Below are 22675 nucleotides of genomic sequence, written 5' to 3'. Positions count from 1 at the left end.
CCGAAGGACTCCTTAAAGCAGCAAGGTCATTTAAATTGATTCCCCTGGTGTTCTTTAAGCAGAGGAAATTCTATGTTACTGAAGGGACACTTCCTAATCTGTTGCCTCTGGATCCTGATATGGCAACCTTGACCCCAGGGGTGACAAGTGAGAAGCTTTCTAGACAGTTGGCAGTTTTGACAGCACTGAAATTCTGAATTTTGAAAGTCCTTCCATTTCTGCCTTGCAAGCTCATTCATGGCTACATCACTGGTCAGGCACTGTTTTATACTACGCAGTTTTGGAGAACCTTTCAGACCGTATAGACCGTATAAAGTATGAAGAGCTCTTTCAGTCAGGGAGTAAGGCACTCGATTTTCTGATTCACCAATGTGATTTCCTCTGGGGTAATTGACTGATTGATTTGGAGTTTTCTGGCATCCTGACATTTAAGGTCATTGATGCCAAGTTTTTGAGTTCCCGAGTCAAATGGCTTTTAGGGACTCATTGGCGCTCCGGAATACCCTGATGAAGTAGTGTCCAACCTTGTTCCTGCCTGCTGAGGTCACGGTAGTAGTGGATATATGGGTATCATCTAAACAGACTTGGCCACAGCCAGCAAAGCCTAGACCTTCATCTCCTAAGCAACTGCTTAGGCTTCATCCTGAGTCGGACCATTTCCATTACCAAAGGCAATATTCAACCCATTCCTTTTGGTGTTGTGGACATCTCAATCAATACAGTGAAAGAAGGAGGGCCTCTCGCTAGGGAAGGCACTACTGTCATTCTACCACCTGTGGGGGATACCTGGCAAGTCAGACGAAGTGGCAGTTCTACTAGGTGGAACCCTGTGCTCTAGAGGTTCTTTGCTGACCTCCTCCGACTCAAGACGCTGCTGAATCCATCGTAGTATTCGAAGGGGTCTACCAAGGACCTTCTTCTAAATGATGAGATTCTGGTTATCCTGGGGAAAAATGACATCAAAGAAGTCCAGGACAGGTCTCTGCCTGGTCCTCTACGGCAACTTGTTCCTAGTGGGAAAAGTTTATGGGAGGTTGCAGACCAATCATAGACTTGTCTCATTCAAACCCGTTCATCTTCCAAACACAGATTGAGATGGAGATGCCAAGCACAGACCTACATGCAGTCAGGCAAAATGACTTTCTGCTCTCTATAGACCTAAAGGATGTGTACTTTCAGGAACCAATACATCTGAAGTCTAGAAAGTAGCTCTGGTTTGTTCTGAGAGAAGAGACTCCAGTTTCTAGTCCTTTGCTTTGCCCTGCAAGTCTTTACTTGTCTCTTCACTCTGGTGTCTTCTTGGGTTTACATCCCAGGGCATCAGACTTCTGCGCTACCTAGAAGACTGGAGGTTACTGGTGAAATTGCAATCTCAAGATTCTCCACCACAAGGACCTTCTTGAGTTTTGTCACGAACTTGGCATCAGGACAAATCTCGAGAATTTGGTTCTCGAATCCCAGTGTCATTTATGGTACTTATGCATGGACATGGACATGGACATGATCGAAGACAGTGTTTCCATTGAGAGACAGGATACTACGGTTAAAACAGGTCGCAGCTTAGTTCTTTGAGTCAGAACCTCTCGAAGCGCGACAATAAGAAAAGCTCCTGGTTCACTTCTCCTCTCTAGAAGTTAGTTCCGTTCAAGGCAGATGCACCTCCAGTCAATCTAATGGGACTTGAAGTCTCAATGGTGTCTCCTGTTCTCAAAAGCGTCACAAGCGTCTGAGAGACCGGTACATCTCAGGTCTATGGACACAGGAAGACATGGTGTGTCAAGCTGAAAGCAAGTGTATCTAGCACTCTACATTTCACGGATACCCTACAGGGTCACTTAGTAGCGTTAATGACCAACAACACGACCTTGGTGACTTGCGTCAACAAGCAAGAGGGTTTAGTGTTCTGGATTCTTTGCTAACTCGCTATAAAGATGTATCGGTAGGTATAGGTCCATGCAATACATATACCTCTCTGCTCGCTTCATTCCGGGGAGGTGGAATGTAACAGCAGGAAATTGGAGTTGACTAAGCAAGATAGTTGGCTCAGAATGGTCTTTGAATCCTCTAGTGGCAAGGAAACTCCTGACTTTGCAGTGTTTGATGATCATTGATACATTTGCTACTCGCCTGAATAGCAAACTAGAGGTGTACTGCTCACCGATTCCAACTCCATCAGCAGTGATGGAAGATATATTCCAGCACCCTTGGAAAAATCTAGTATGTATGCATTTCACACACCCCTACAGTCTATTAAACAAAATAATGTCTAGGGACCTTACAGTAACGTTAGTTTCCCTGGAGTGACCCCATGCATTGTGGTACTCATAGAAGTTCCATGAGAGTTATCATATTGGTCAATGTCAATTGCACATAAAATGTTCCACACTGCAGTGTCTTGCCTGTCACTTCATGGTTGGAGGCTATTCAGCATCCCCTCCAAGAGAAAGGATTTTTGAGACTGACTGCAAAACAACTTTCTGAATACAGTGGTCCCTCTACATACGATCTTAATTCGTTCCAGGAACTGCTTCGTATGTTAAAACAATCGTATGTTGGAGCAAATATTCCCATAAGAATACACTGTAATTTGTATAATTCGTTCCACACCCCAAAAACCTATATTAACTCCTTAATAAAATAACTACATATAATTACACATAACAATAACATAACTGCATAAAATGAAAGAAGCATGTAAAAAAGATAATTACAAAGAAATAATAAATAAAAAATGTGTTTTATTGTCACTTTACCTTAGAGACATGCCAACGCAGGTGTAGGATTTGCTACGCCAGGAGGAGACGGACGATCGGCGAGGAGGTAGACATGGTGTTAACATGTTCTTTAAATAAATACTCTCTCTCTCTCTCTCTCTCTCTTTACTGTTAGTGTTAGAGACGTCTATTAATTTTTTCTGAGAGAGAGAGATTAAACAAAAATGTGTTGTGTAAATATGATTTTTAACAGCGTCAACGAGTTGAAAGACAAATGTAACTAAAAAAACAATATCAGCGAATCTGAATTCCTTTATTAACTAAAACAAATATTGATACAAACACACTCGTGTGAGTATGAGCAAACACACACACACGCAGGAGGAGACACGATCGGCGAGGAGGTAGAGATGGTGACTGCGATAACGTACCGTAACTTACACTACGGAAACTTCAATGTAACTTAGCTTATTTATTTTTTTTTTATTTTTATATTTCATATTTTTTACATTTTTTTCTTTTGATTTTTAATTTTCATCACTTTCAGTGACGAGTTACGGTACGTTATCGCAGTCACCATCTCTACCTCCTCCCCTAGCGTCTGTCTACTGCGTAGCAATTCTTGCACCTGTGTGTGTATGTTTGTGCATACGCACACGGGTGTTTGTATCAATATTTGTTTTAGTTAATAAAGGAATTCAGATTAGCTGTTATTACTATCTTAGTTACATTTAATTGTTTTTCAACTCGTTGATGCTGTTAAAAATCATATGTACTGTAAACACATTTTTGTTTAATCTCTCTCTCTCTCTCTCTCGGAAAAAAAATAATAGACATCTCTAACACTATAACAGCGAAGAAGAAGAAGAAAAGAGAGAGAGAGAGAGAGAGAGAGAGAGAGAGAGAGAGAGAGAGAGAGAGAGAGAGAGAGAGAGAGAGAGAGAGATAAATTTTATTTAAAGAACATGTTAATGCTATGTTTAGAGAGAAACAGAAAAAGAGAGAAGACTTTTTTAAAAGAGCTTGTTAATGCTATCTTGGTTTTCTTTGCTTCACTTTTTTCTTTCTTTCTGTTCATCACGCTGGCCCTTCTCACAAATGATCGTTGCCAACAATCTCTTTGTCCTTTATCCCTATCAACAAAAGGCATTCTATCTCTTCCAGGGTATTGCTACGATGTCTTGTAATACTGTAATGGTGATCCCCTTCGATGGTTTATCTTCTTTAATGGCTCCCTTCTGCTTGATGATTGTCGAGATCACAGGCCTATTCTGGCCATATTGTTTAGCCATATCACTCACATGCACACTGCTCTCATGTTTTTCTATAATTTCTTGCTTCAATTCTAATGAAAGAATTGCCTTCTTCCTTTTCTCACCACTACCTATACTGAAACTTAGCTTCTTAGGCACCATGATTATAGGTAAAATCAGAAAGGAAATGTGAGAAAAGGAAGAAACTAGGCACTGTTAATAACAGACCAAACAGAGGACAACCACACGATACACACAAGAACAGAGAACAGAGCACTCGACGCTCAATGGCGTCCCTCTTACGTGCTGCCATCTACCGCGTAAACAAGATCTACATCGTATGTTGGAGCATTACTTCGGGTGTCGAGACAGAAATTTGGTCGAATTTTACTTCGTATGTTGGAAAATTCATATGTTAGGACAATCGTATGTAGAGGTTCCACTGTACCTCGAAAATCCTCCACAGCAGCCTACCATGTAAAGTGTTCCCTCTACTATATTCTTGATTGCGGACTTTCTAGTTTTCTTGCGAAAAAACAAACTGGGTTATCGGTTACAGAACAAAGACTCCCAATCTGAAAGGACCTGAATCTAGGATCCGCTACTCCCGGATTTTGAGCCTTAGCAATAAACTCAGCGACGAAGTTAAGTGTTACCTTCCCTCATCCCCTTGAATAGGCAATGTCGTAAGATAGACCATGAAGTTTGCCGACTCTCTTGGCTGACGTCAAAGCGAGCAGGAGCACTGTCTTCAAAGTGAGGTGGCATTCTGTTGCCTGGCGTAATGGTTCACAGGGAGCACCCTTCAGAGATCGAAGGAAGCGAACCACATTCCAAGGAGGAGGTCTAACTTCTGACTGGGGGCAAGTAATCTCATAACTTCGTATGAGGAGACAACTCCAATGGAGAGGAAATATCAACTCCCTTCAGTCTAAAGGCGAGGCTCAAAGCTAAGTGGTAGCCTTTCACCGCCGAGACAGAGGAGCTTTTCCTCTCAAAGGTAAACAAGGAATAGTGGGATCAAGGGGAGAGATAACCCTTCCACGACATCGACCATAGAAGACTGTCCACTTAGCTTGGTAGACTGAAGCCAAGGATCTTGGCAGGTATCGAGATATCATTCTTGCAACTTGTTGCAAAAAACCTGTCTGGGAGAGGATATGCTGGATAATCTCCAGGCGTGAAGACGAAGCAAAGCTACCGCCTTGTGGAAGATGTTCATGTATGGCTGTTTGAGTAGATCGTGTCGTGGAGGGAGCTCTCTTGGGATCTCTGTCAGGAATTACAGAAGATCTGGGAATCCCTCTGCGTGATGCCATAGCGGAGCCGAGATTCATGGATAGAATGTTTGATGCTCTGGTCTGGTTGAGCACCCTTCTCATCAGACAGAACGAGGGAAAGGCGTACATTTCAATGTTGTCTCACTATTGTTGGAATGCATCTTGCCAGAGAGCCTGAGGGTCCAGGACTAGAGAACAGTTGAATGGAAGCCTGAAATTCAGGACGTCGCAAACAGATCTACACTCGGGGGAACCCCACAAAGTCAGGACTTTGTTGGCTACCATATGATTAATAGACCACTCAGAGTCCACTATCCGAGTCGCTCTGCTCAGATTGTCCATGAGCACATTCCTCTTGCCTGAAATGAAGCGGGCTGATGGGGACACTGAGCTGTCTTCTGTCCATCTTAATATCTCCACTGCATATGGGCTGCAAAAAGGTACCGCCTTGCTTCTTTACGTAAGCGACTATTGCGGTGTTGTCGCTCATCAGCACCACAGAGTGACCCCCTAGGAACTCTACGAACTGTTGGAGGGCTAGGAAGGCTGCCCTCATCTCCAAGAAATTCATGTTGATTGATTAGGAGTTATCTAGCATTCAAACATCTAAGGTCACTGACGCTAATATTATTTGTTATGAATAAAGAAGTAAATAAATGGATCCTTATAACAGTTAGATAGCTTTCAGAAGACCTGCTTCAGAAATAAATTTACAAATACCACTAGTATGGTAAGACACAAAATGTCCGAGAATCTTGGCAACATGAACCCTCCATCCTCACCTCAAACCTCGAACATATATCTCTTTCAGTACAATAAGTGGGGCATTCAATCAACAAATGCCTCACTGTCAAGGGTACCAAACATTAATCACAATATGGGTGATGTTGCCCAATCATCAGAAACTATTGTATTGATCGAGTGTGACCAATGCGGAGATGACAAAGCGACATCTCCCACTTTCGGTGCATCATGCTATACTTCCAAGGAGATACATATAACATTCATTATTTCTGTCATTTTATTTCCATCTAGACTATCTCAATTCTGTTGCTAATTATTATAAAACAATTTCTTTAATGGTAGGTACAAAATTATTACAAAGGATAGGATACCTTCTTGATAGCAACTCAGATGCATCATTCTTTGCCAGTAAATCTGCCTTCTAATTCCCAGACACACCTACATGTGCTAGAATCCAACAAAATCGAACTGTTATACCTCTCTTTCCAATAATAAAGACATTCTAAATTCTTTTAAACTAAAGGATTACTGGAATTAAAAACTTCTAAAGCTTGAAGGACACTCATTGTATCACTAAAAATGGTAGAATTACTCTCCTCCAATGCTATTTTCTCAATAGCGGTCAGTACGCCATACAGTTCAGCAGTAAATATGGAAGCTGTTAGAGGAAGTGTAACTCTACAATTAAAAGCATTACTATATACTCCAAATCCAATGCCAGCATCAGATTTGGAGACATCAGTGTTTATAAAAGTTGATTCCCTATGTTCTGCTACACGTTCCATAAAGAGAGACCTGACCCATAGGTTAGTCATATTCTTTTTAACACCAATAATATATTTACAAAATGATATCTCTGATAATTTCCATGGAGGCATTGATGATATCTTAAATTGAGCGAAATCCGGGACCAGTACGTCCTAGATTTCGTCAATGTCGTCTTCTGTATTGCAATACTCGTGGTCTTCATGCAAATATCCAAGACCTTACAGTTGCGTCCAGACAGTATGATATTCTTTTGTGCTCAGAAACTTTGGTTTCTAATATGAGGCACTCATCTGAGCTCCTTATAACTGGTTTTAAGAAGCCAATAATGTTGAAACGTGATGCCATCCCTAGGGCCAGAGGAATGGCGGTGTATATTAGGACCAAGTACCCTGCTTCTCATAAGTCCTGCTATCAATGTGGATGTCATGAGATTCAGATAATAAAAGTTTGTGGCAGGCATAACAAATTTTATTTGTGTTCGATCTACCGGAATCCAGACATGGATGATTCCATCTTCGATTGTCTTCTTGCAATTATGGCTAAAGATACAAGAAGATAATAGAAAGGCGTCTTTTGTCTTTGTTGGTGATTTTAATGCTCACCTTAGGGAGTGGTTAAGTTCTTTCTCTCCTACCGATCGCCATGGCTTAAGAGCTTTAGACTTTGCCTCTGAATCAGGCTATGAACAAATCATAAATGAAGCTACTCACAGGTCTGGTAATTGCTTGGACCTCGTATACACTGACTACCCTGGCGTTATAACTAGTAAGATTGGTTCTCCAGTTGGGACATCAGATCATGCCTTGATTTCATTAGTAGTGAAGACTGAGCAGCCTGTCCCTGATATATCATACTCTTGTAAAATTTATATGAAATCCCAAGCAGACTGGAATGGGATTTTGCATGATCTTTTGCGCTTGAATTGGTCACAATTATATAGTAGTGTAGATCCTGTTGTCCCTTTGAATGAGAATCTAGTCAACATAATTGATAGGCGTATCCCTTCTCGTGTGCTAAGGTACCGAGTGAAGGACAAACCGTGGTTCAATGATGATTGTAAACGTGCTTAATTGGAGAAGCTGGAGGCCTATCATCTTTGGAAGGGTAACAGATCAGATTTGACCTGGAACAACTATACTCAGCTTTGAGCTTTTGCTCAAGAGAGTTCATGCCTCAACTGAAAAGGAGTACAATTTAACCATAAAAGAAACCCTTTCTGGTACAACTCAGGAACATAAATGGTGGTCTACCCTTAAATCTGCACTCTTTAGTGTAGATGCAACAGTTCCTCCTTTACTTAAACCAGATGGCTCAGTCACTCACTGTGCAAAGGAAAAGGCAACCCTTTTGGCTGATGTTTTTGACAGTAAACAGAGTAATGAAAAACTTGAACTTCCTCATTCCTGTTTTCCTGAGGCTAAACTAACTAGTTTAGCTTTTCGATCTTGTGAGATTAAAGCTCTGTTGATGGACCTTGATGCTTATGGAGGTGTAGACCCAAATGGTATTTTTCCTTTGTTTTTAATAAAGGCACCAGATTTCTTAGCTCCAAAGTTATCTGTTATTTTGCACAACTTAGCAAGAAGAGGAGCTTTTAGCACTTGTTGGAGAATTGATAATGTTACTCCTCTATGTAAATGTGTTTGTGGTAGCTCAAGTCCTACTGATTACCGCCCAATTTCCATAACTCCCATATTTTCTAAAGTTTTTGAACGTCTTCTGGAAAAAAGTCTTAATAGGTTTGCTGAAAGTAATCATCTACTCCCTAGTTTACAATTTGGTTTTCGTAAAGGCCTTGGAGCATGTGATGCCCTTCTTACAATCTCCAATGCTGTACAGAAATCCCTTGAATGTGGTCAGGAAGTTCGTATGATTTGCCTTGATTTTAGTGCTGCCTTTGACCGTGTTAATCATGAGGCCCTTGTTTTCAAACTCGAATAGTTAGGAGTGGGTGGGTTGTTTCTTAGCATTATTATTGATTTTTTAAGTAATAGATCTCAAAGAGTTGTTGTTGATGGGCACCATAGTGAGTATAGGAATGTGATATCCGGTGTTCCACAGGGTAGTGTTCTTGGCCCATTACTTTTCATACTATATACACATGACATGTGGTTTGGCCTAGAAAACAAGCTTGTTGCATATGCAGATGATGCTACTCTCTTTGTATCAATTCCATCCCCTGAATGTAGATCTGGGGTTGGTGAATCCCTTAATAGAGACTTAGCTAAAATTAGTGCATGGTGTAAATTATGGAGTATGAAGTTGAATCCTAACAAAACTCAAAGTATGATTGTAAGTAGGTCAAGGACGGTGGCTCCTCAACATCCGGATCTCAGTATTGATAATGTTTCTTTAAATTTGTATGATTCTCGACAACAAATTTACTTTTAAGAAACACATTAGGTCTGTGTATTCTTCAATTGCACAAAAAATTGGCTTATTGAGAAAGGCTTACAAGATTTTCGGTGATCAATCTATTCTGAAGAAGTGTTTTAATTCTCTCATTCTACCTTGTTTTGAGTATTTTTCTCCTGTCTGGTGTTCAGCTGCTGATTCTCATCTTCATTTGTTGGACAGAAACTTACGGTCTATTAAATTTCTTATTTCTGATCTAGATATTAATCTTTGGCACCGTCGTTCAATTAGTTCATTATGCACGTTGCATAAGATTTTTCATAACTCTGACCATCCTTTACATTCAGATCTCCCTGGAGAATTATATCCTGTTCTTAATACTAGGCAGGCAGTTAATTCTAATAGCCAGGCCTTCTCCATGATGAGGCTCAATAGTACACAGTATTCTAGAAGTTTTATTCCAGCTGTTACCAAGTTGTGGAATTATCTTCCTAATCAGGTAGTTGAATCAGTAGAACTTCAAAAGTTCAAAGTTGGAGCAAATGTTTTCATGTTGACCAGGCTGACATGAGTCTTTTTATAGTTTATATACAGTATGACATATCTGTCTTTGACATTGTTAATAATTTATATAGGACATATCTGTTTTGACGCTGTTACTGTTTTTTTAGAATGATATAGTTGATTCATTCTCATAATTTATTTATTTCCTTTTCTCACTGGGCTATTTTTCCCTGTTGGAGCCCTTGGGCTTGCGGCATCTTGCTTTTCCAACTAGGGTTGTAGCTTGGCTAGTAATAATAATAATAATAATAATAATAATAATACTGTAATAATAAAATGGAAGGACATTATTTCTAACTACAGTCATACCTCTCTTCATGAAAGAATCTGCTTACAAAATTTTCATGCAGCGAAACGAGATGTGAAGATTTTTCTGACTAACATCGTGATAAAACTTTCATGATAAGACAGGTTTGCCAGCCAGGACAAGAATAAAATAGTCACCCATAGAAAATTTGAAGTAAACAGGTTGTTGACAATAGAAAATGTATCTATCTATAGTAAAGGTAACTATAATAGTATAATATATCTGGTACTGGTACGGCAGTACCCAGAAGCAGATCTTGTGGCTGGGTGGAAGCTAGAATGATTCATTCCCCCCTTCCATTTGAACACTCATTCTGGAGGAAGGCAGTAGGGATTATAATTCCCACACCCTTATTTATTGTACTAAACTTTATTAATAAGGTAGCCCTTCTCTCCATGCTTTCTCTCTCTCTGTCGGCTAGTGCCGTCAGGTACTAACCTAGCAGGTACTAGCCTAGCCGGCATCATGCCAGCTGAACTACAGTATATGCTTATACAGTAGCCAGTATTTCTGCAGTATAGTACATACTGCAGGCAGAAAACTATAGTATATATTATACAGTAGTTTATATTTTCCAACATACCCTGTGTATCCTTTCACAGTCTATTGTTGAGACCAATCTTATATTGAAGTGAAGTATTCCTTCAATACACTGATAAAAAGTCATCAGATCATACTTTACCTCACAATAATAATACTCTTATGAAAGGGTCAGTGCTAGTAGACACTAATTCTATCTCTAGAAGTTAGAACCCTTCTCCTTTGATTTTCCTTTAATAAAGAAATTCTAATATTAATATTGGGGGAGGTCACAGCAATTGGCTGGACAGGAGGCACATGTATGTGTCTTTCCTATTTCCTTTCTAGCTTACTATCCTATGCTATAATGGTTAAGATACCAAAAAACTAATGCATGAAATTTTATGAATTTATCAAATGTGATAAATTACAGCATTCTCATTTCAATTTCCTTTCTTTACAGGAGGAGCAGAAAGTGAGTGAAGTGTGAGGTGATCTACTGTAACCACAAAAGTAGGAACTTTTGTGGTAACATTATGTGTAGGTCTCATGATGGCTGTGTTGTAACTACCGAAACCTTGAGGTATTGGGACCCCAAGAACTGCAACGTCTGCTCGGCCTTGGTGACCGAGGGTTTCGGCGACCCCAAGTCGATGGAGTCGAGAGATGCAGCATGAGAGAAGCTTCGAAAATGGGTACAAGGGTTCTAAAAGAACTCTCCTGGATCGTACCTTCCCAACGATAGGATGCAAAGCTTGCTGTTCCCCAAGGCAACAGCTGATGCCGTCGTACCCCAGGCACGATCCGGGCCTCCCTGCGTCCAGATCGCAGTCGAGGCTGAAGTCAGTGAAGCCATGCAAGACACGGACATCCACCAAGAGGAAAGGATGTCTGAAGTGTCCACGGACATGGAGAAGGATCTCCTTCAGGACATCCTGAAGAAGAGTCTACTCTACCACCCGGAGGAGATGAAGACGACGACTCGACAGAGGCAGAGGAGCCCCTTCTGCCAGTGACAGCAGCAGAGCCGACACCATCTACATCTTTGGCTCCTACCCCTCCATTGGATGCAATGGGTCAGGCAGTTTTGCCCCACATTACCGCCCTAAGAGAGAATCTACGTAAGGAGAACGTAGAAAGGGAAGCAAAGATGACGAGAGAGTTTCGCAAAGCGACTCTGACCGTCACCTCCCGAGGGTCTTTCAAGCGATCCAGAGTACAGGACCTGCCACCCTACACCGAGACCAATCCCTGGAGGTATGCGGAGTTTATGCCTATCACCAACGGCAAACTCTACATTTCGGAGAAGTTGGGAGCCATCCACCTGGACGACATTGAGTTCTGGCCGAACTTAAACACCTACCCGGAGTGCTTCATCTGACTGAAGAGTGAACCAGTGTCGAAAAAGGAGACGGAACCAAAGGAGGTCATGGTATTCCACCATGACAAGGCACAGGCTCTCTTGACGAGTAGCCTGAAGAAGGCAGGTTACACTAACTCGCGAGTTTCTGCACTGAGCAATAAACACCCTACCTTTCTTGCTCCTTCTTCGAGAGCCTTCCCCTTCACGTCGAAGGCTTTTCATGGTGTTGCCAAGGCGGTTGAGGCAGGCAAACCATGCCCTACACTAGAGGAGTGTAGGCCTCTGTCTCTGGCCTTGCCCATGGATGAGAAGGAATAGAAGGAAGTACACCTAACCTTCTCAGTAGTTAAGTTAGATGCAGATATCGCGGGACAGCAGTTCGCGACAACCTACCGAAGCTATCGGACTTTCTCTTGCAAAGGGAGCAAGAGACAAAAGAGAGGCTAGCCGCTTCTCTTTCCCTCCAGAACTGCATAGAGATGTGTCCAGGCCAAAAGAGCACCCCAGATATGCTCACGGTCCTAGCCAAGATGCACATGGCCACCTTCGTAAAGGACCTGTACGCCTTCATGAAGGCCAGGAGAGCCTGTAGGGAGTTCGTGTTTGCTGCTGCAACGGTGAAACATGAACCCAGGAAGCTGATTTCTTCCAGTATCTGGGGTAAGGACCTCTTCCCAAAAGAAGTGGTCCAAGAGGTAGTTGAGAAAGCCACCACGGAGAATAGGAACCTTCTCCAAAAGTGAGGCATCTCCTCAAAGAGGAAGTCTTCCCTGGATGCTAGTCCCCAACCCAAAAGGAAGACAAAGAAGCCAAGACTACCTTCTCGGCCTACACAGCAACATCCCACGGTCACCATGACCGCGATGCCACAAGTGGTCGCTCAGCCACAGACCACCTTCCAAGTGGTGCCTCAACAGCTGGATGCTCAGTCACCAGCTTTAAACCCAGGGTTTGAGAAGCACACTACTACCTTTCGTCTGAAAGGAAGAGGATCTCGACGGGGCTCCTCAAGACACCCTTCACGAGGCAGAGGAGGACGCGGTCAGGGTGGCAAGCCCTCCGGACCACCTAAGCAATGAGATGCTACAGATAGGAGGGAGACTCCAACACTTTCGGGATCATTGGACCTTCGATCCCTGGGCCCACAGCCTAATAAAAAATAGACTAGGATGGAAATGGAACAGATTTCCACCTTCATTTCCTCAATTCTTCCAACACTCCACCCCCTTACTGGAAGAATATACCTTAGAACTCTTGAACAAGAAGGTTATAAGGAAAGCAAAGTCCATCAAATTCCAGGGAAGGCTGTTCTGTGTTCCCAAGAAGGACTCGGACAAACTCAGAGTCATTCTGTACTTGTCGCCACTCAACAAATTCGAGAACAAGTTCAGGATGTTAACCCTTCAACACATCAGGACCCTGTTACCGAAAGGGGCGTACACAGTATCAATAGACCTGGCAGATGCTTACTGGCACCTTCCAGTCAGCCGCCCCCTCTCCTCCTACCTAGGATACAAGCTACAGAAGACAAAGTACGTCTTCAGAGCCATGACCCTTGGACTAAACATAGCCCCAAGGATCTTCACGAAACTTGTAGACGCAGTCGTACAACAACTACGGCTAAAAGGCGTTCAGGTAGCAGCGTACCTGGACGAATGGCTGGTGTGGGCAGCATCCAAGACTGCTTGTCTGCAAGCATCCAAGAAAGTGATCCAGTTCCTGGAACATCTGGGATTCAAGATCAACTTAGAGAAGTCTCGTCTCTCTCCAGCTCAGGAGTTTCAATGGCTGGGAATCCATTGGAACTTGAAGTCACACCGCCTCTCCATTCCACCAAGGAAGAGGAGAGAGATCGTGGGTTCTGTCAAGAGACTACTGAAATCCGACAGGAACTCAAGATGCCAACAGGAAAGAGTACTGGGCTCTCTCCAGTTTGCAGCAGTAACAGACCCAGTGCTAAGAGCACAGCTGAAAGATGCGTCAGGAGTCTGGAGAAGATACGCATCAAACGCTCGAAGATATCTACAGAGACCGGTACCCGACCTTACTACGATCACTTCTCAAGCCATGGTAGAAGGTCAAGAGCCTAACGAGGACCATTCCCTTACAACCACCTCCCCCATCGGTGACCATCCACACGGATGCCTCGACGGAAAGATGGGGAGGTCACTCCCATCAAAGGGAAGCCCAAGGGACCTGGTCATCCCTGTTCAAGACCTTTCACACCAATATTCTGGAGGCCATGGCAGTCCTTTTGACGCTGAAGAAACTATCCCCTCACAGATCAGCCCACATCAGGCTGGTCTTGGACAGCGAAGTGATAGTGAGATGTCTGAACCGACAAGGCTCGAGATCGCCCCACATCAACCATGTAATGTTAGCCATCTTTCGTTTAGCGAAAAAGAAGAGATGGCACTTATCGGCAGTTCACCTACAAGGGTTCCGCAATGTGACGGCGGACGCTCTATCCAGGCTAAAGCCGATAGAGTCAGAATGGTCTCTAGACGCAGACTCATTCTCCTTCATCATGGAAAAAGTCCCAGAACTGCAGATCGACCTCTTCACGACGAGCGACAAGAAACTACCTCGATATGTAGCCCCATACGAGGACCCTCTGGCAGAGGCAATGGACGCTATGTCCCTCGATTGGAACAGATGGACCCGGATCTACCTGTTCCCTCCAACAAATCTCCTGCTGAAGGTCCTCAACAAGCTGAGATCCTTCAAGGGACCTACAGCAGTAGAGGCCCCCAAGTGGCCCAAGAGCAATTGGTTCCCTCTGGTGATGGAACTGAAGCTGAGGCTGGTCCCTTTACCGAACCCAGCTCTATCCAAACTGGTTCAGAAGTCGACTGTCTTCGCTTCATCACAGAGAACCCAAAACCTTCACCTCATGATTTCCTTGCCTTGGCAGTCAAAAAAGATTTGGTGATCTTGAAAGGCAGTATAGACTTCCTGGAAGAATACAAGTCAAAGTCAACCAGAAGACAATACGAATCGTCTTGGAAAAAGTGGGTTGCTTTTATTAAAGCAAAAAGACCGAAAGAAATCTCAATAGACTTCTGCCTGTCCTTCTTCATCCACCTTCACTAGCAAGGCTTAGCTGCCACCACGATAACTACGTGTAAGTCAGCTTTAACTAGACCTCATCTATACGCCTTCCAGGTGGACCTGGCGAACGAAATCTTCAACAAGATTCCAAAGGCATGCGCAAGACTTAAACCAGCAGCCCCTCCGAAGCCCATTTCATGGTCTCTGGACAAAGTCTTGCACTACAGTATACTTCAACTTTGAATAATGAAGATTGTTCTCTCAAGGATCTAACACAAAAAGTGATATTCCTGTTCACTATAGCATCAGGGGCTAGAGTTAGTGAAATAGTGGCCCTATCAAGAGATGAGGGCCATATTCAGTTCACAGAAGTGGGAGAACTGAATCTCTTTCCTGATCCTACTTTTCTCGCCAAAAACGAGTTACCCACCGACAGGTGGGGTCACTGGAGAATCTGCCCTCTGAAGGAAGATGTCTCTCTATGTCCAGTGGAGTGTCTAAAGGTCTATCTTCGAAGAACTTCAGACTTCAAGGGAGGACAGCTCTTCAAAGGCAAAGCCTCAGGATCAAACTTATCCCTAAAACAACTGAGGGCGAAGCTCACCTACTTCATTCGCAGAGCGGATCCTGATAGTACACCCGCAGGTCATGATCCGAGAAAAATTGCTTCCTCACTGAACTACTTTCAGTATATGGACTTTGAGTGTTTTCGCTCATACACTGGTTGGAAATCCTCCAGAGTTTTTTATAAACATTATGCGAAGCAAGTGCACGCGCTGAAATATTTTGTGGTGGCGGCAGGTAGTGTGGTGAAACCTGTCGTCTAGTGCTGCGATGAACTGTGAATTGATTGGGACTTCTCAATTTGGGTGAAAAGGTGTTGACACCTTCCAGTGCAATACCCTTTCATTGAGTGTCACCCTGGTGACACTAGGACTGTTCTTTTTTTTTGCAGAATTATACCAATGACACTAGTGCCATGTGTACACTTGTACAGTGTTGATAGTTATCCAACATTTACAGTAAAATTATCTTAATAATTTTCCAACTGATTTTGAGTGGCCACTAATTTTTCTTCCTTTTCAGGTAGAAAATATTTTTATTTGTATATGCTGAATGTAAAATTCTATTACAAATTTTAATACACCTTCTGTTCCATTTTGATTATCTACTTAATAAAATGGTGAAAGTGTATTTACGTCTTATTTCGCCCCATATGTAGCTAAATAAACCTAGCCGGAGTCTTTTACTTATTTTCCTAAGTAAAGTTCATACTTAAGGTACTTAATTATATATACAAAAAAGATCTGAATGATATTTATATTTGTTCCTATATGAATACAAACCTTGTGCTTCTATTGTCGAGTACGACATTTCCTTGCAGGGGGCAGGAAGCCCTAACATTGTTCCATACTTAGTGGTAATGACGTATAACGGTATCGTCATATATTTCAGTGGTCTGGATGACCATATAAAAGCTGACCCAATGTTGAGGCACTTATACAAACTCACAGATACAGTACTGTACTTTCGATTAATTCTCTGGTAAACTTCCATCAGGACGACATGGCTTGAGTCCAAAAAAACAGATTTTGAAAGCAAAGCGAAAAATCTATTTTTGGGTGACATGGCCTTGTCCTCCTGATGGACCCACCCTCCTTTTCTAAGAAAAGGATTATGTAATAATCCCTCCCGAAAATACTCTATCTGTAGCACCATGCTCAATGCTACAAGGAATGAGCCGCCATTTTGGGCCCTGTAATAGTAGGGGAGGAAGGGTAACCTTGATAACGGCTCCCCTTCAATTTCGCCACTCTTCCCCCTCAGAGCGAAAACTCTATTCGGGGTGAAGATTACCATGTGTCGTATCAAGATATACGTCCCCTAATATTATGCGATATCCTTAAGAAACATTTTAAGGATACTCGCGCCAGGAGTTAGAATTCTGGAGACCTATGGTCCAGCATCTTCATCCTCTGGAAAGTTGAGTATTTGATCTTTCCTGTGTATAATTTTAAAGCTCCCTTCTCAGAGTTAAATTCATATAATTTAAGTGTGTTTAGTGGAGCGCAGCTGACACCGAAGGCGGCCATTTGAGGAAATGGCCGCTATCGTACGCCATAAATGTATTTTATTTAGTCAGTAGTGCGACGCTCCCGGTATTTAGCTATAAAGAAATTTTTAGCTAGTTAGACAAATTATACTAGTGAATATTCCCATACATTATAATAGTTCCTTTTCCGATATGTAACGTTACTTTCGTATACGACGAGGACCCCGGTGGTATCAATCGTAGCCGCGGTCCCCACCCGAGTTAGGCTAGCCTAACCCGTTTTGTATACGTTAGTGAAGTAATTTCCATTGTTTAACCTCTTCGTATCGTTTCCTATTAGTTCGGTTGGGCATATATATCCCCTAGAATTCATGGGTATAATTTGATACGTTTCTGTTTTAGAGAAAAGAGGATAAACCCTTTCTCCCCCGAGCGCCGCCATCCCAAGCGCCAACCCTATTTTTCGTCATCGCCACCGAGTAGTAAACTCCGGCTTAACTTAAATAGTTTTTTACCGTCTATCTTCTTTGCCGCTGAGTATCCCGGCTTCAAAGTATGACGGTAACTCAGGGTGTACCGTCTTGCAGCCGAGAAAGTTGCCGACAGGGGAATCTTGATTCCTCTGCTGCCCACGATGTTGTCAGCATGGGAAGCTATGCTTCCTTAGTTTACATCCGAAAGTAGGCAGCATACCTGCCGCCGCCTTTCTCCCCTGTAAACTATAAGACACGTCTTATAGCCGACAACGTTGCTGATAGGGGAATCCTTGTTCCTTTGCCGACCACGACGGCCTCGACACAGGAAGCCATGCTTCCTTAGTTTACAGCCGAAAGTAGCCGGCATACCTACTGCCACCTTTCTCCAATGCAAACTATAAGACCCTTTTCCATCCCCCCTCTGTCCTTTACTGTCGGCCTGGCCGTCAAAACATTCTTTTGGCCATTATTCTGCAGTCATCCCGGCTTGCTGGGTTGACTAAGTTGCCGGCCGGGACCCTACCAGAGGCGGTTAGGTTGCCGCCTCGGCAAACTCCTCATGTCCTTCCTTCACCGGAAGCGAATGCCCCGGGGGGAAAGGCTGAGCCGGCTCTGACGGCTGCCGGTGGGAAACCCATAACACTGTTGAGAATTCTTCAGTCCTCTCTTGGACTGCCATCCACAGACCTTGCAACCGGCAGTATAGCTGGCGGAAAAAGTTGTGGCTGGATGGAAGCTAGAATCAGATGCATTCCTCCCCTTCCATTAGAACTTTCAATCTGGAAAGGAGACAGTAGGCGGCAGTAGCCCTCCTACACTTCCAATTATTGTGCTAAACCATAATAATAGGAAATCCTCCTTTCCATTCTTTCTCTCTCTCTATCAGTTAGTGCCGCCAGGCACTAGCCTAACCCCAGTAGTATACCAGTAAAACTACAGTATACAACATTACAGTAGCCAGTATAACTACAGTATATAACAATACAGTAGTTAGAAAACTATAGTATATAACAATACAGTAGTTGGTAAGACTAGTGTATAAAACAATACAGTAGTTGGTAAAACTACAGTATACAACAATACAGTAGTACAAGTATTTCTAACACTTTGTATCCTTTCACAGTCTATTGTTGGGACCGTATAATATGTTGAGGTTGAAGTATTCCCTCAACACCCCGATGAATCCTTTGATTATCAGGACACTTATGAATCACCGTCCAGTATTAATATTCTACAGGTGGAGTAGTTTGTGTAAATATTCACTGACTCCGGCTCTACGTACGGGAGTTATTCCACCCTATATTTTCCCTTATAAGGAAATTAAATATTAATATTGACGGAGGTCTCAGCAATTGCCTGGGAGAGGAAACACAGATATGTCTTTCCTATTTCCTTTCTAGCTTACTATCCTAAGCAATTAAATATAATAGTAAGTATTACTATTGATAAGTATGCATTTATATCAATGATATAAACAACTGAATACAGTACTCATTTCACCTTTTCTTTCCTTACAGGAGGAGCCAAAGGTGAAGAGTGCAGTCATATTCTACAACCACAAGAGTAAGGACTTTTGTGGGCATACAATGCTGCATCGTATCTGAATCCCTAAGGTACTGGGACCCAAAGGGTTGCTCCAACTGCTCGACCTTGCTGACCGAAGGCTTCGGGGAAGAGATCCCTGACACTATGGAGTCAAGGGATACAGCAAGGGAAACCCTTCAGAGGTGGGTAAGAGGCTTCCAGAAGAACTCTCCGGGACCTTACCTACCTAACGAATCTTTAAGGTGCCTCCTGTTCCCTAAGGCTCAATCCAGCGCAGTTGTGCCCTAGGTACAGGTCCAGCCTCCCTTCATCCAACTGACAGTGGATGCCGACATCAACAAGGCACTGGAAGGCATGGACATCCACCAAGAACAAATGTCGGAGGTGTCCAACACCATAAAGGACCTACTGCAAGAAGGCCCTGAAGAAGAAGTGGTTCAACCTCCTACGGAAGAAGAAGGATCCATTTCGACGGTAACTGGGGACCCTCAGTTCACCGTGACGGCATATCAACCTGTGCCGTCAACCTCTTCAGCCCCAACTCCCCAACCGGATGTGCAGATCGGCAGGAGCAAAGCGCTCCTAGATTTGATCCAGCAGATGTTGGCAGTGTTCCAGAAGGAACAACAGGAGATACAGCAAGATCTCAAAGAAACAAAGAGAGAGGTAAGGGAAGGGAAACGCTCTGGCGCTTCCCGAGGCTCTACTAAGCCCGTTAGAGTATCTGACCTACCTCACTGCTCCGAAACCAACCCCTGGAGGTACACAGAGCACATGTCCATGATGAATGGGAAGCTCTATATCTCCGAAAAGTTGGGGGCCAAACCCCTTGAAGATCTCCAATTCTGGCCCAGCTTTTCAACATACCCAGATTGCTACGTGAGACTGCGGGATGAACCAGCATCCTGTGAGGAGACAGTACCTAAGGAAGTCATTGTCTTCGAGCATGACAAAGCACAGGCTATCCTAGACAAGACCCTGAAAGGAGCCGGATATACCAACTCCAAAGTCTCGGCATTGAGCAAGAGGCATCCAATCTTCATTGCTCCTTCCTCCAGAGCTTTCCCCTTTTCGGTGAAAGCCCTTGACTGTGTCATGAGAGCAGTCGATGAGGGAAAACCGTACCCAGTCCTAGAGGAATGTAAACCATTATCTCTAGCCATGCCTACCTGCGAGAAGTGGAAAGAAGTACATCTAACCTTCTCCGTCTCTAAGTTGGATCCGGAGATAGCAGGCCAGCAGTTCAATAAGAACCTTCCAAAGTTGCCAAAGCATCTTTTGAGAAGGGAACAGGAGACAAAAGAGAGACTAGCCGCTTCTTTGTCTCATCAGAACTGCCTGGAAATGTGTACAGGCCTAACCAATGCCCCAGACATGTATATGGTCTTAGCCAAGTCCCACATGGGTACCCTTGTCAGGTCAAGAGGACCTGTAGAGAGCATGTGTTTGCCGCAGCAATGGTGAAACACGAACCCAGGAAGCTGATCACATCATGTATTTGGGGCAAAGACCTTTTCCCAAAAGATGTGGTTCAGAAAGTCATCGCCAAAGCTGTCACAGAGAATGGGAACCTTCTCCAAAAGTGGGGCAAGTCTTCTAACAGGAAATCATCCTACGACAGTGGTCCCCAGCCTAAGAACAAGAAGGCAAAGAAACCACGTAGGCATGCACAACTTCCGACCGTGTCCATGGCCACAGTGCCTCAAATGGTAACTCAGCCGCAAACCACCTTTCAGATGGTCCCTCAGCAGCTAGTGGCCCAATCACCTGTGTTCAAACCAGGTTTTGAGAGGCACACGACTACCTTTCGACCCTACAAAGGTAGAGGCTCAAAAAGAGGCTCCTCAAGAATCCCCTCTAGGGGTAGAGGAGGACGCGGTCACATAAGCAAGTACTCAGGAACCTCTAAGCAATGAGAGGTTCCAGGTAGGAGGCAGACTCTTCCACTTTCGGGATCGTTGGACCTTCGATCCCTGGGCCCACAGCCTAATCACAAATGGACTTGGTTGGAAATGGAACAAAATTCCACCCCCTTTTCCAGAATTCTTCCAACACTCCACCCCCTTGTTGGAAGAATATACCTCAGAACTCTTGAACAAAAAGGTAATAAGAAAAGCGAAGTCCATCAGATTCCAGGGAAGGCTGTTTTGTGTTCCCAAGAAAGACTCGGACAAACTCAGAGTCATTCTAGACTTGCCTCTACTCAACAAGTTCATCAAGAACAACAAGTTCCTGATGCTTACCTTACAATACATAAGGACCCTTTTACCAAAAGGGGTGTACACAGTCTCAATAGACCTGGCAGATACTTACTGGCACCTACCAGACAGTCGCCCCCTCTCCTCCTACCTAGGATTCAGGATACAGAAGACAAAGTATGTCTTCACAGCCATACCCTTTGGGCTAAACATAGCCCCAAGGATACTCACAAAACTTTCAGATACAATCGTCCAACAACTACGCTCAGAAGGAATTCAGGTACTAGCATACCTGGACGATTGGCTGGTGTGGGCAGCATCCAAGACGACTTCTCTACAAGCAGCAGGAAAGGTGATCCAGTTCCTGGACCACCTAGGCTTCAAGATAAACCACAAGAAGTCTCGCCTTTCTCCAGCTCACAAGTTTCAATGGTTAGGAATCCATAGGAACTTGCAGTCACACCACCTCTCCATTCCATTAAAAAAGAGGAGAGAAATAGCGGCATCTGTCAAGAGACTAATCAAACACAAGAGGATTTCAAGACACCAACAGGAAAGAGTATTGGGCTCTCTCTAGTTCGCAGTAGTGACAGACCCAGAGCTAAAAGCACAGTTAAAGGATGCGTCAGGAGTTTGGAGAAGATACGCATCAAATGCTCGAAGAGATCAACAAAGGTTAACGCGACCCGATTACGCACGCTACTAAGGCCGTGGTCAACAGCCAATAGCCTAGCACGAACAATTCCCTTACAACCACCTCAACCATCAGTGGTAATACACATAGATGCCTCCCTGGAAGGATGGGGAGGCCATTCCCAAGAAAGGAAAGTGCAGGGAAATTTGTCGCACCAGTTCAAAACCTTTCACATCAACATCTTGGAGGCTATGGCAGTCATCCTAACGTTGAAGAAACTATCCCATCGCAGGTCAGTCCACATCAAACTGGTCTTGGACGAGGTAATAGTAAGATGTCTAAACCGACAAGGCTCGAGATCACCTCACATCAATCACGTGATGTTAGCCATCTTCCGCCTGGCAAGGAAGAGAAGATAGCACTTATCAGCAGTTCACCTGCAAGGGTTCCGCAATGTGACGGCGGATGCTCTATCAAGGCGACAGCCCATAGAGACAGAATGGTCCTTAAATGCAGACTCATTCTCCTTCATCTCAGAAAAAGTCCCGGAACTGCAGATCGACCTCTTCATAACGAGCAACAACAAGAAACTACACTCATATACAGGGTGAAAATCATCCAGTCTTCTATAAACATTATGCGAAGCAAGTGCACGAGATAAAACATTTTGTGGTGGCGGCAGGTAGTGTCATAAAACCTGTCGTCTAGTGCTGCGATGAACAGTGGACTGTTTCGGGACTCAACAGTGTATCGGGTGAATAGGTGTTAACACCTTTTAGTGTAATACCTCTAGTGAAAATCACTATGGTGATTAATAGACTGTTTTATACAGGTGAAGAATCTAACCAATA

At 43.6% G+C, this 22675-nt stretch overlaps 2 protein-coding genes across 2 annotated transcripts in view; both read right to left on the bottom strand.

Annotated features, from left to right (window-relative positions):
* LOC137615225 (2',5'-phosphodiesterase 12) overlaps positions 1-22675 on the bottom strand; it is a 189246-nt gene that overhangs the window by 7942 nt on the left and 158629 nt on the right. The gene's annotated exons all lie outside the window — the stretch shown is intronic.
* Positions 6504-22675, bottom strand: part of LOC137615492 (uncharacterized) — a 31595-nt gene continuing 15423 nt past the window's right edge. The window contains exon 4 of the mRNA XM_068345416.1: positions 6504-6847. Within this exon, the coding sequence (XP_068201517.1) occupies positions 6504-6847 (344 nt within the window). The remainder of the gene's footprint in view (positions 6848-22675) is intronic.

The sequence above is a fragment of the Palaemon carinicauda genome, chromosome 21 (assembly GCF_036898095.1).
Source record: "Palaemon carinicauda isolate YSFRI2023 chromosome 21, ASM3689809v2, whole genome shotgun sequence".
Classification (NCBI taxonomy): domain Eukaryota; kingdom Metazoa; phylum Arthropoda; class Malacostraca; order Decapoda; family Palaemonidae; genus Palaemon; species Palaemon carinicauda.
The sequence above is the reverse complement of the archived record's forward strand: the minus strand, read 5'-3'. Positions and strand labels throughout refer to the sequence as shown.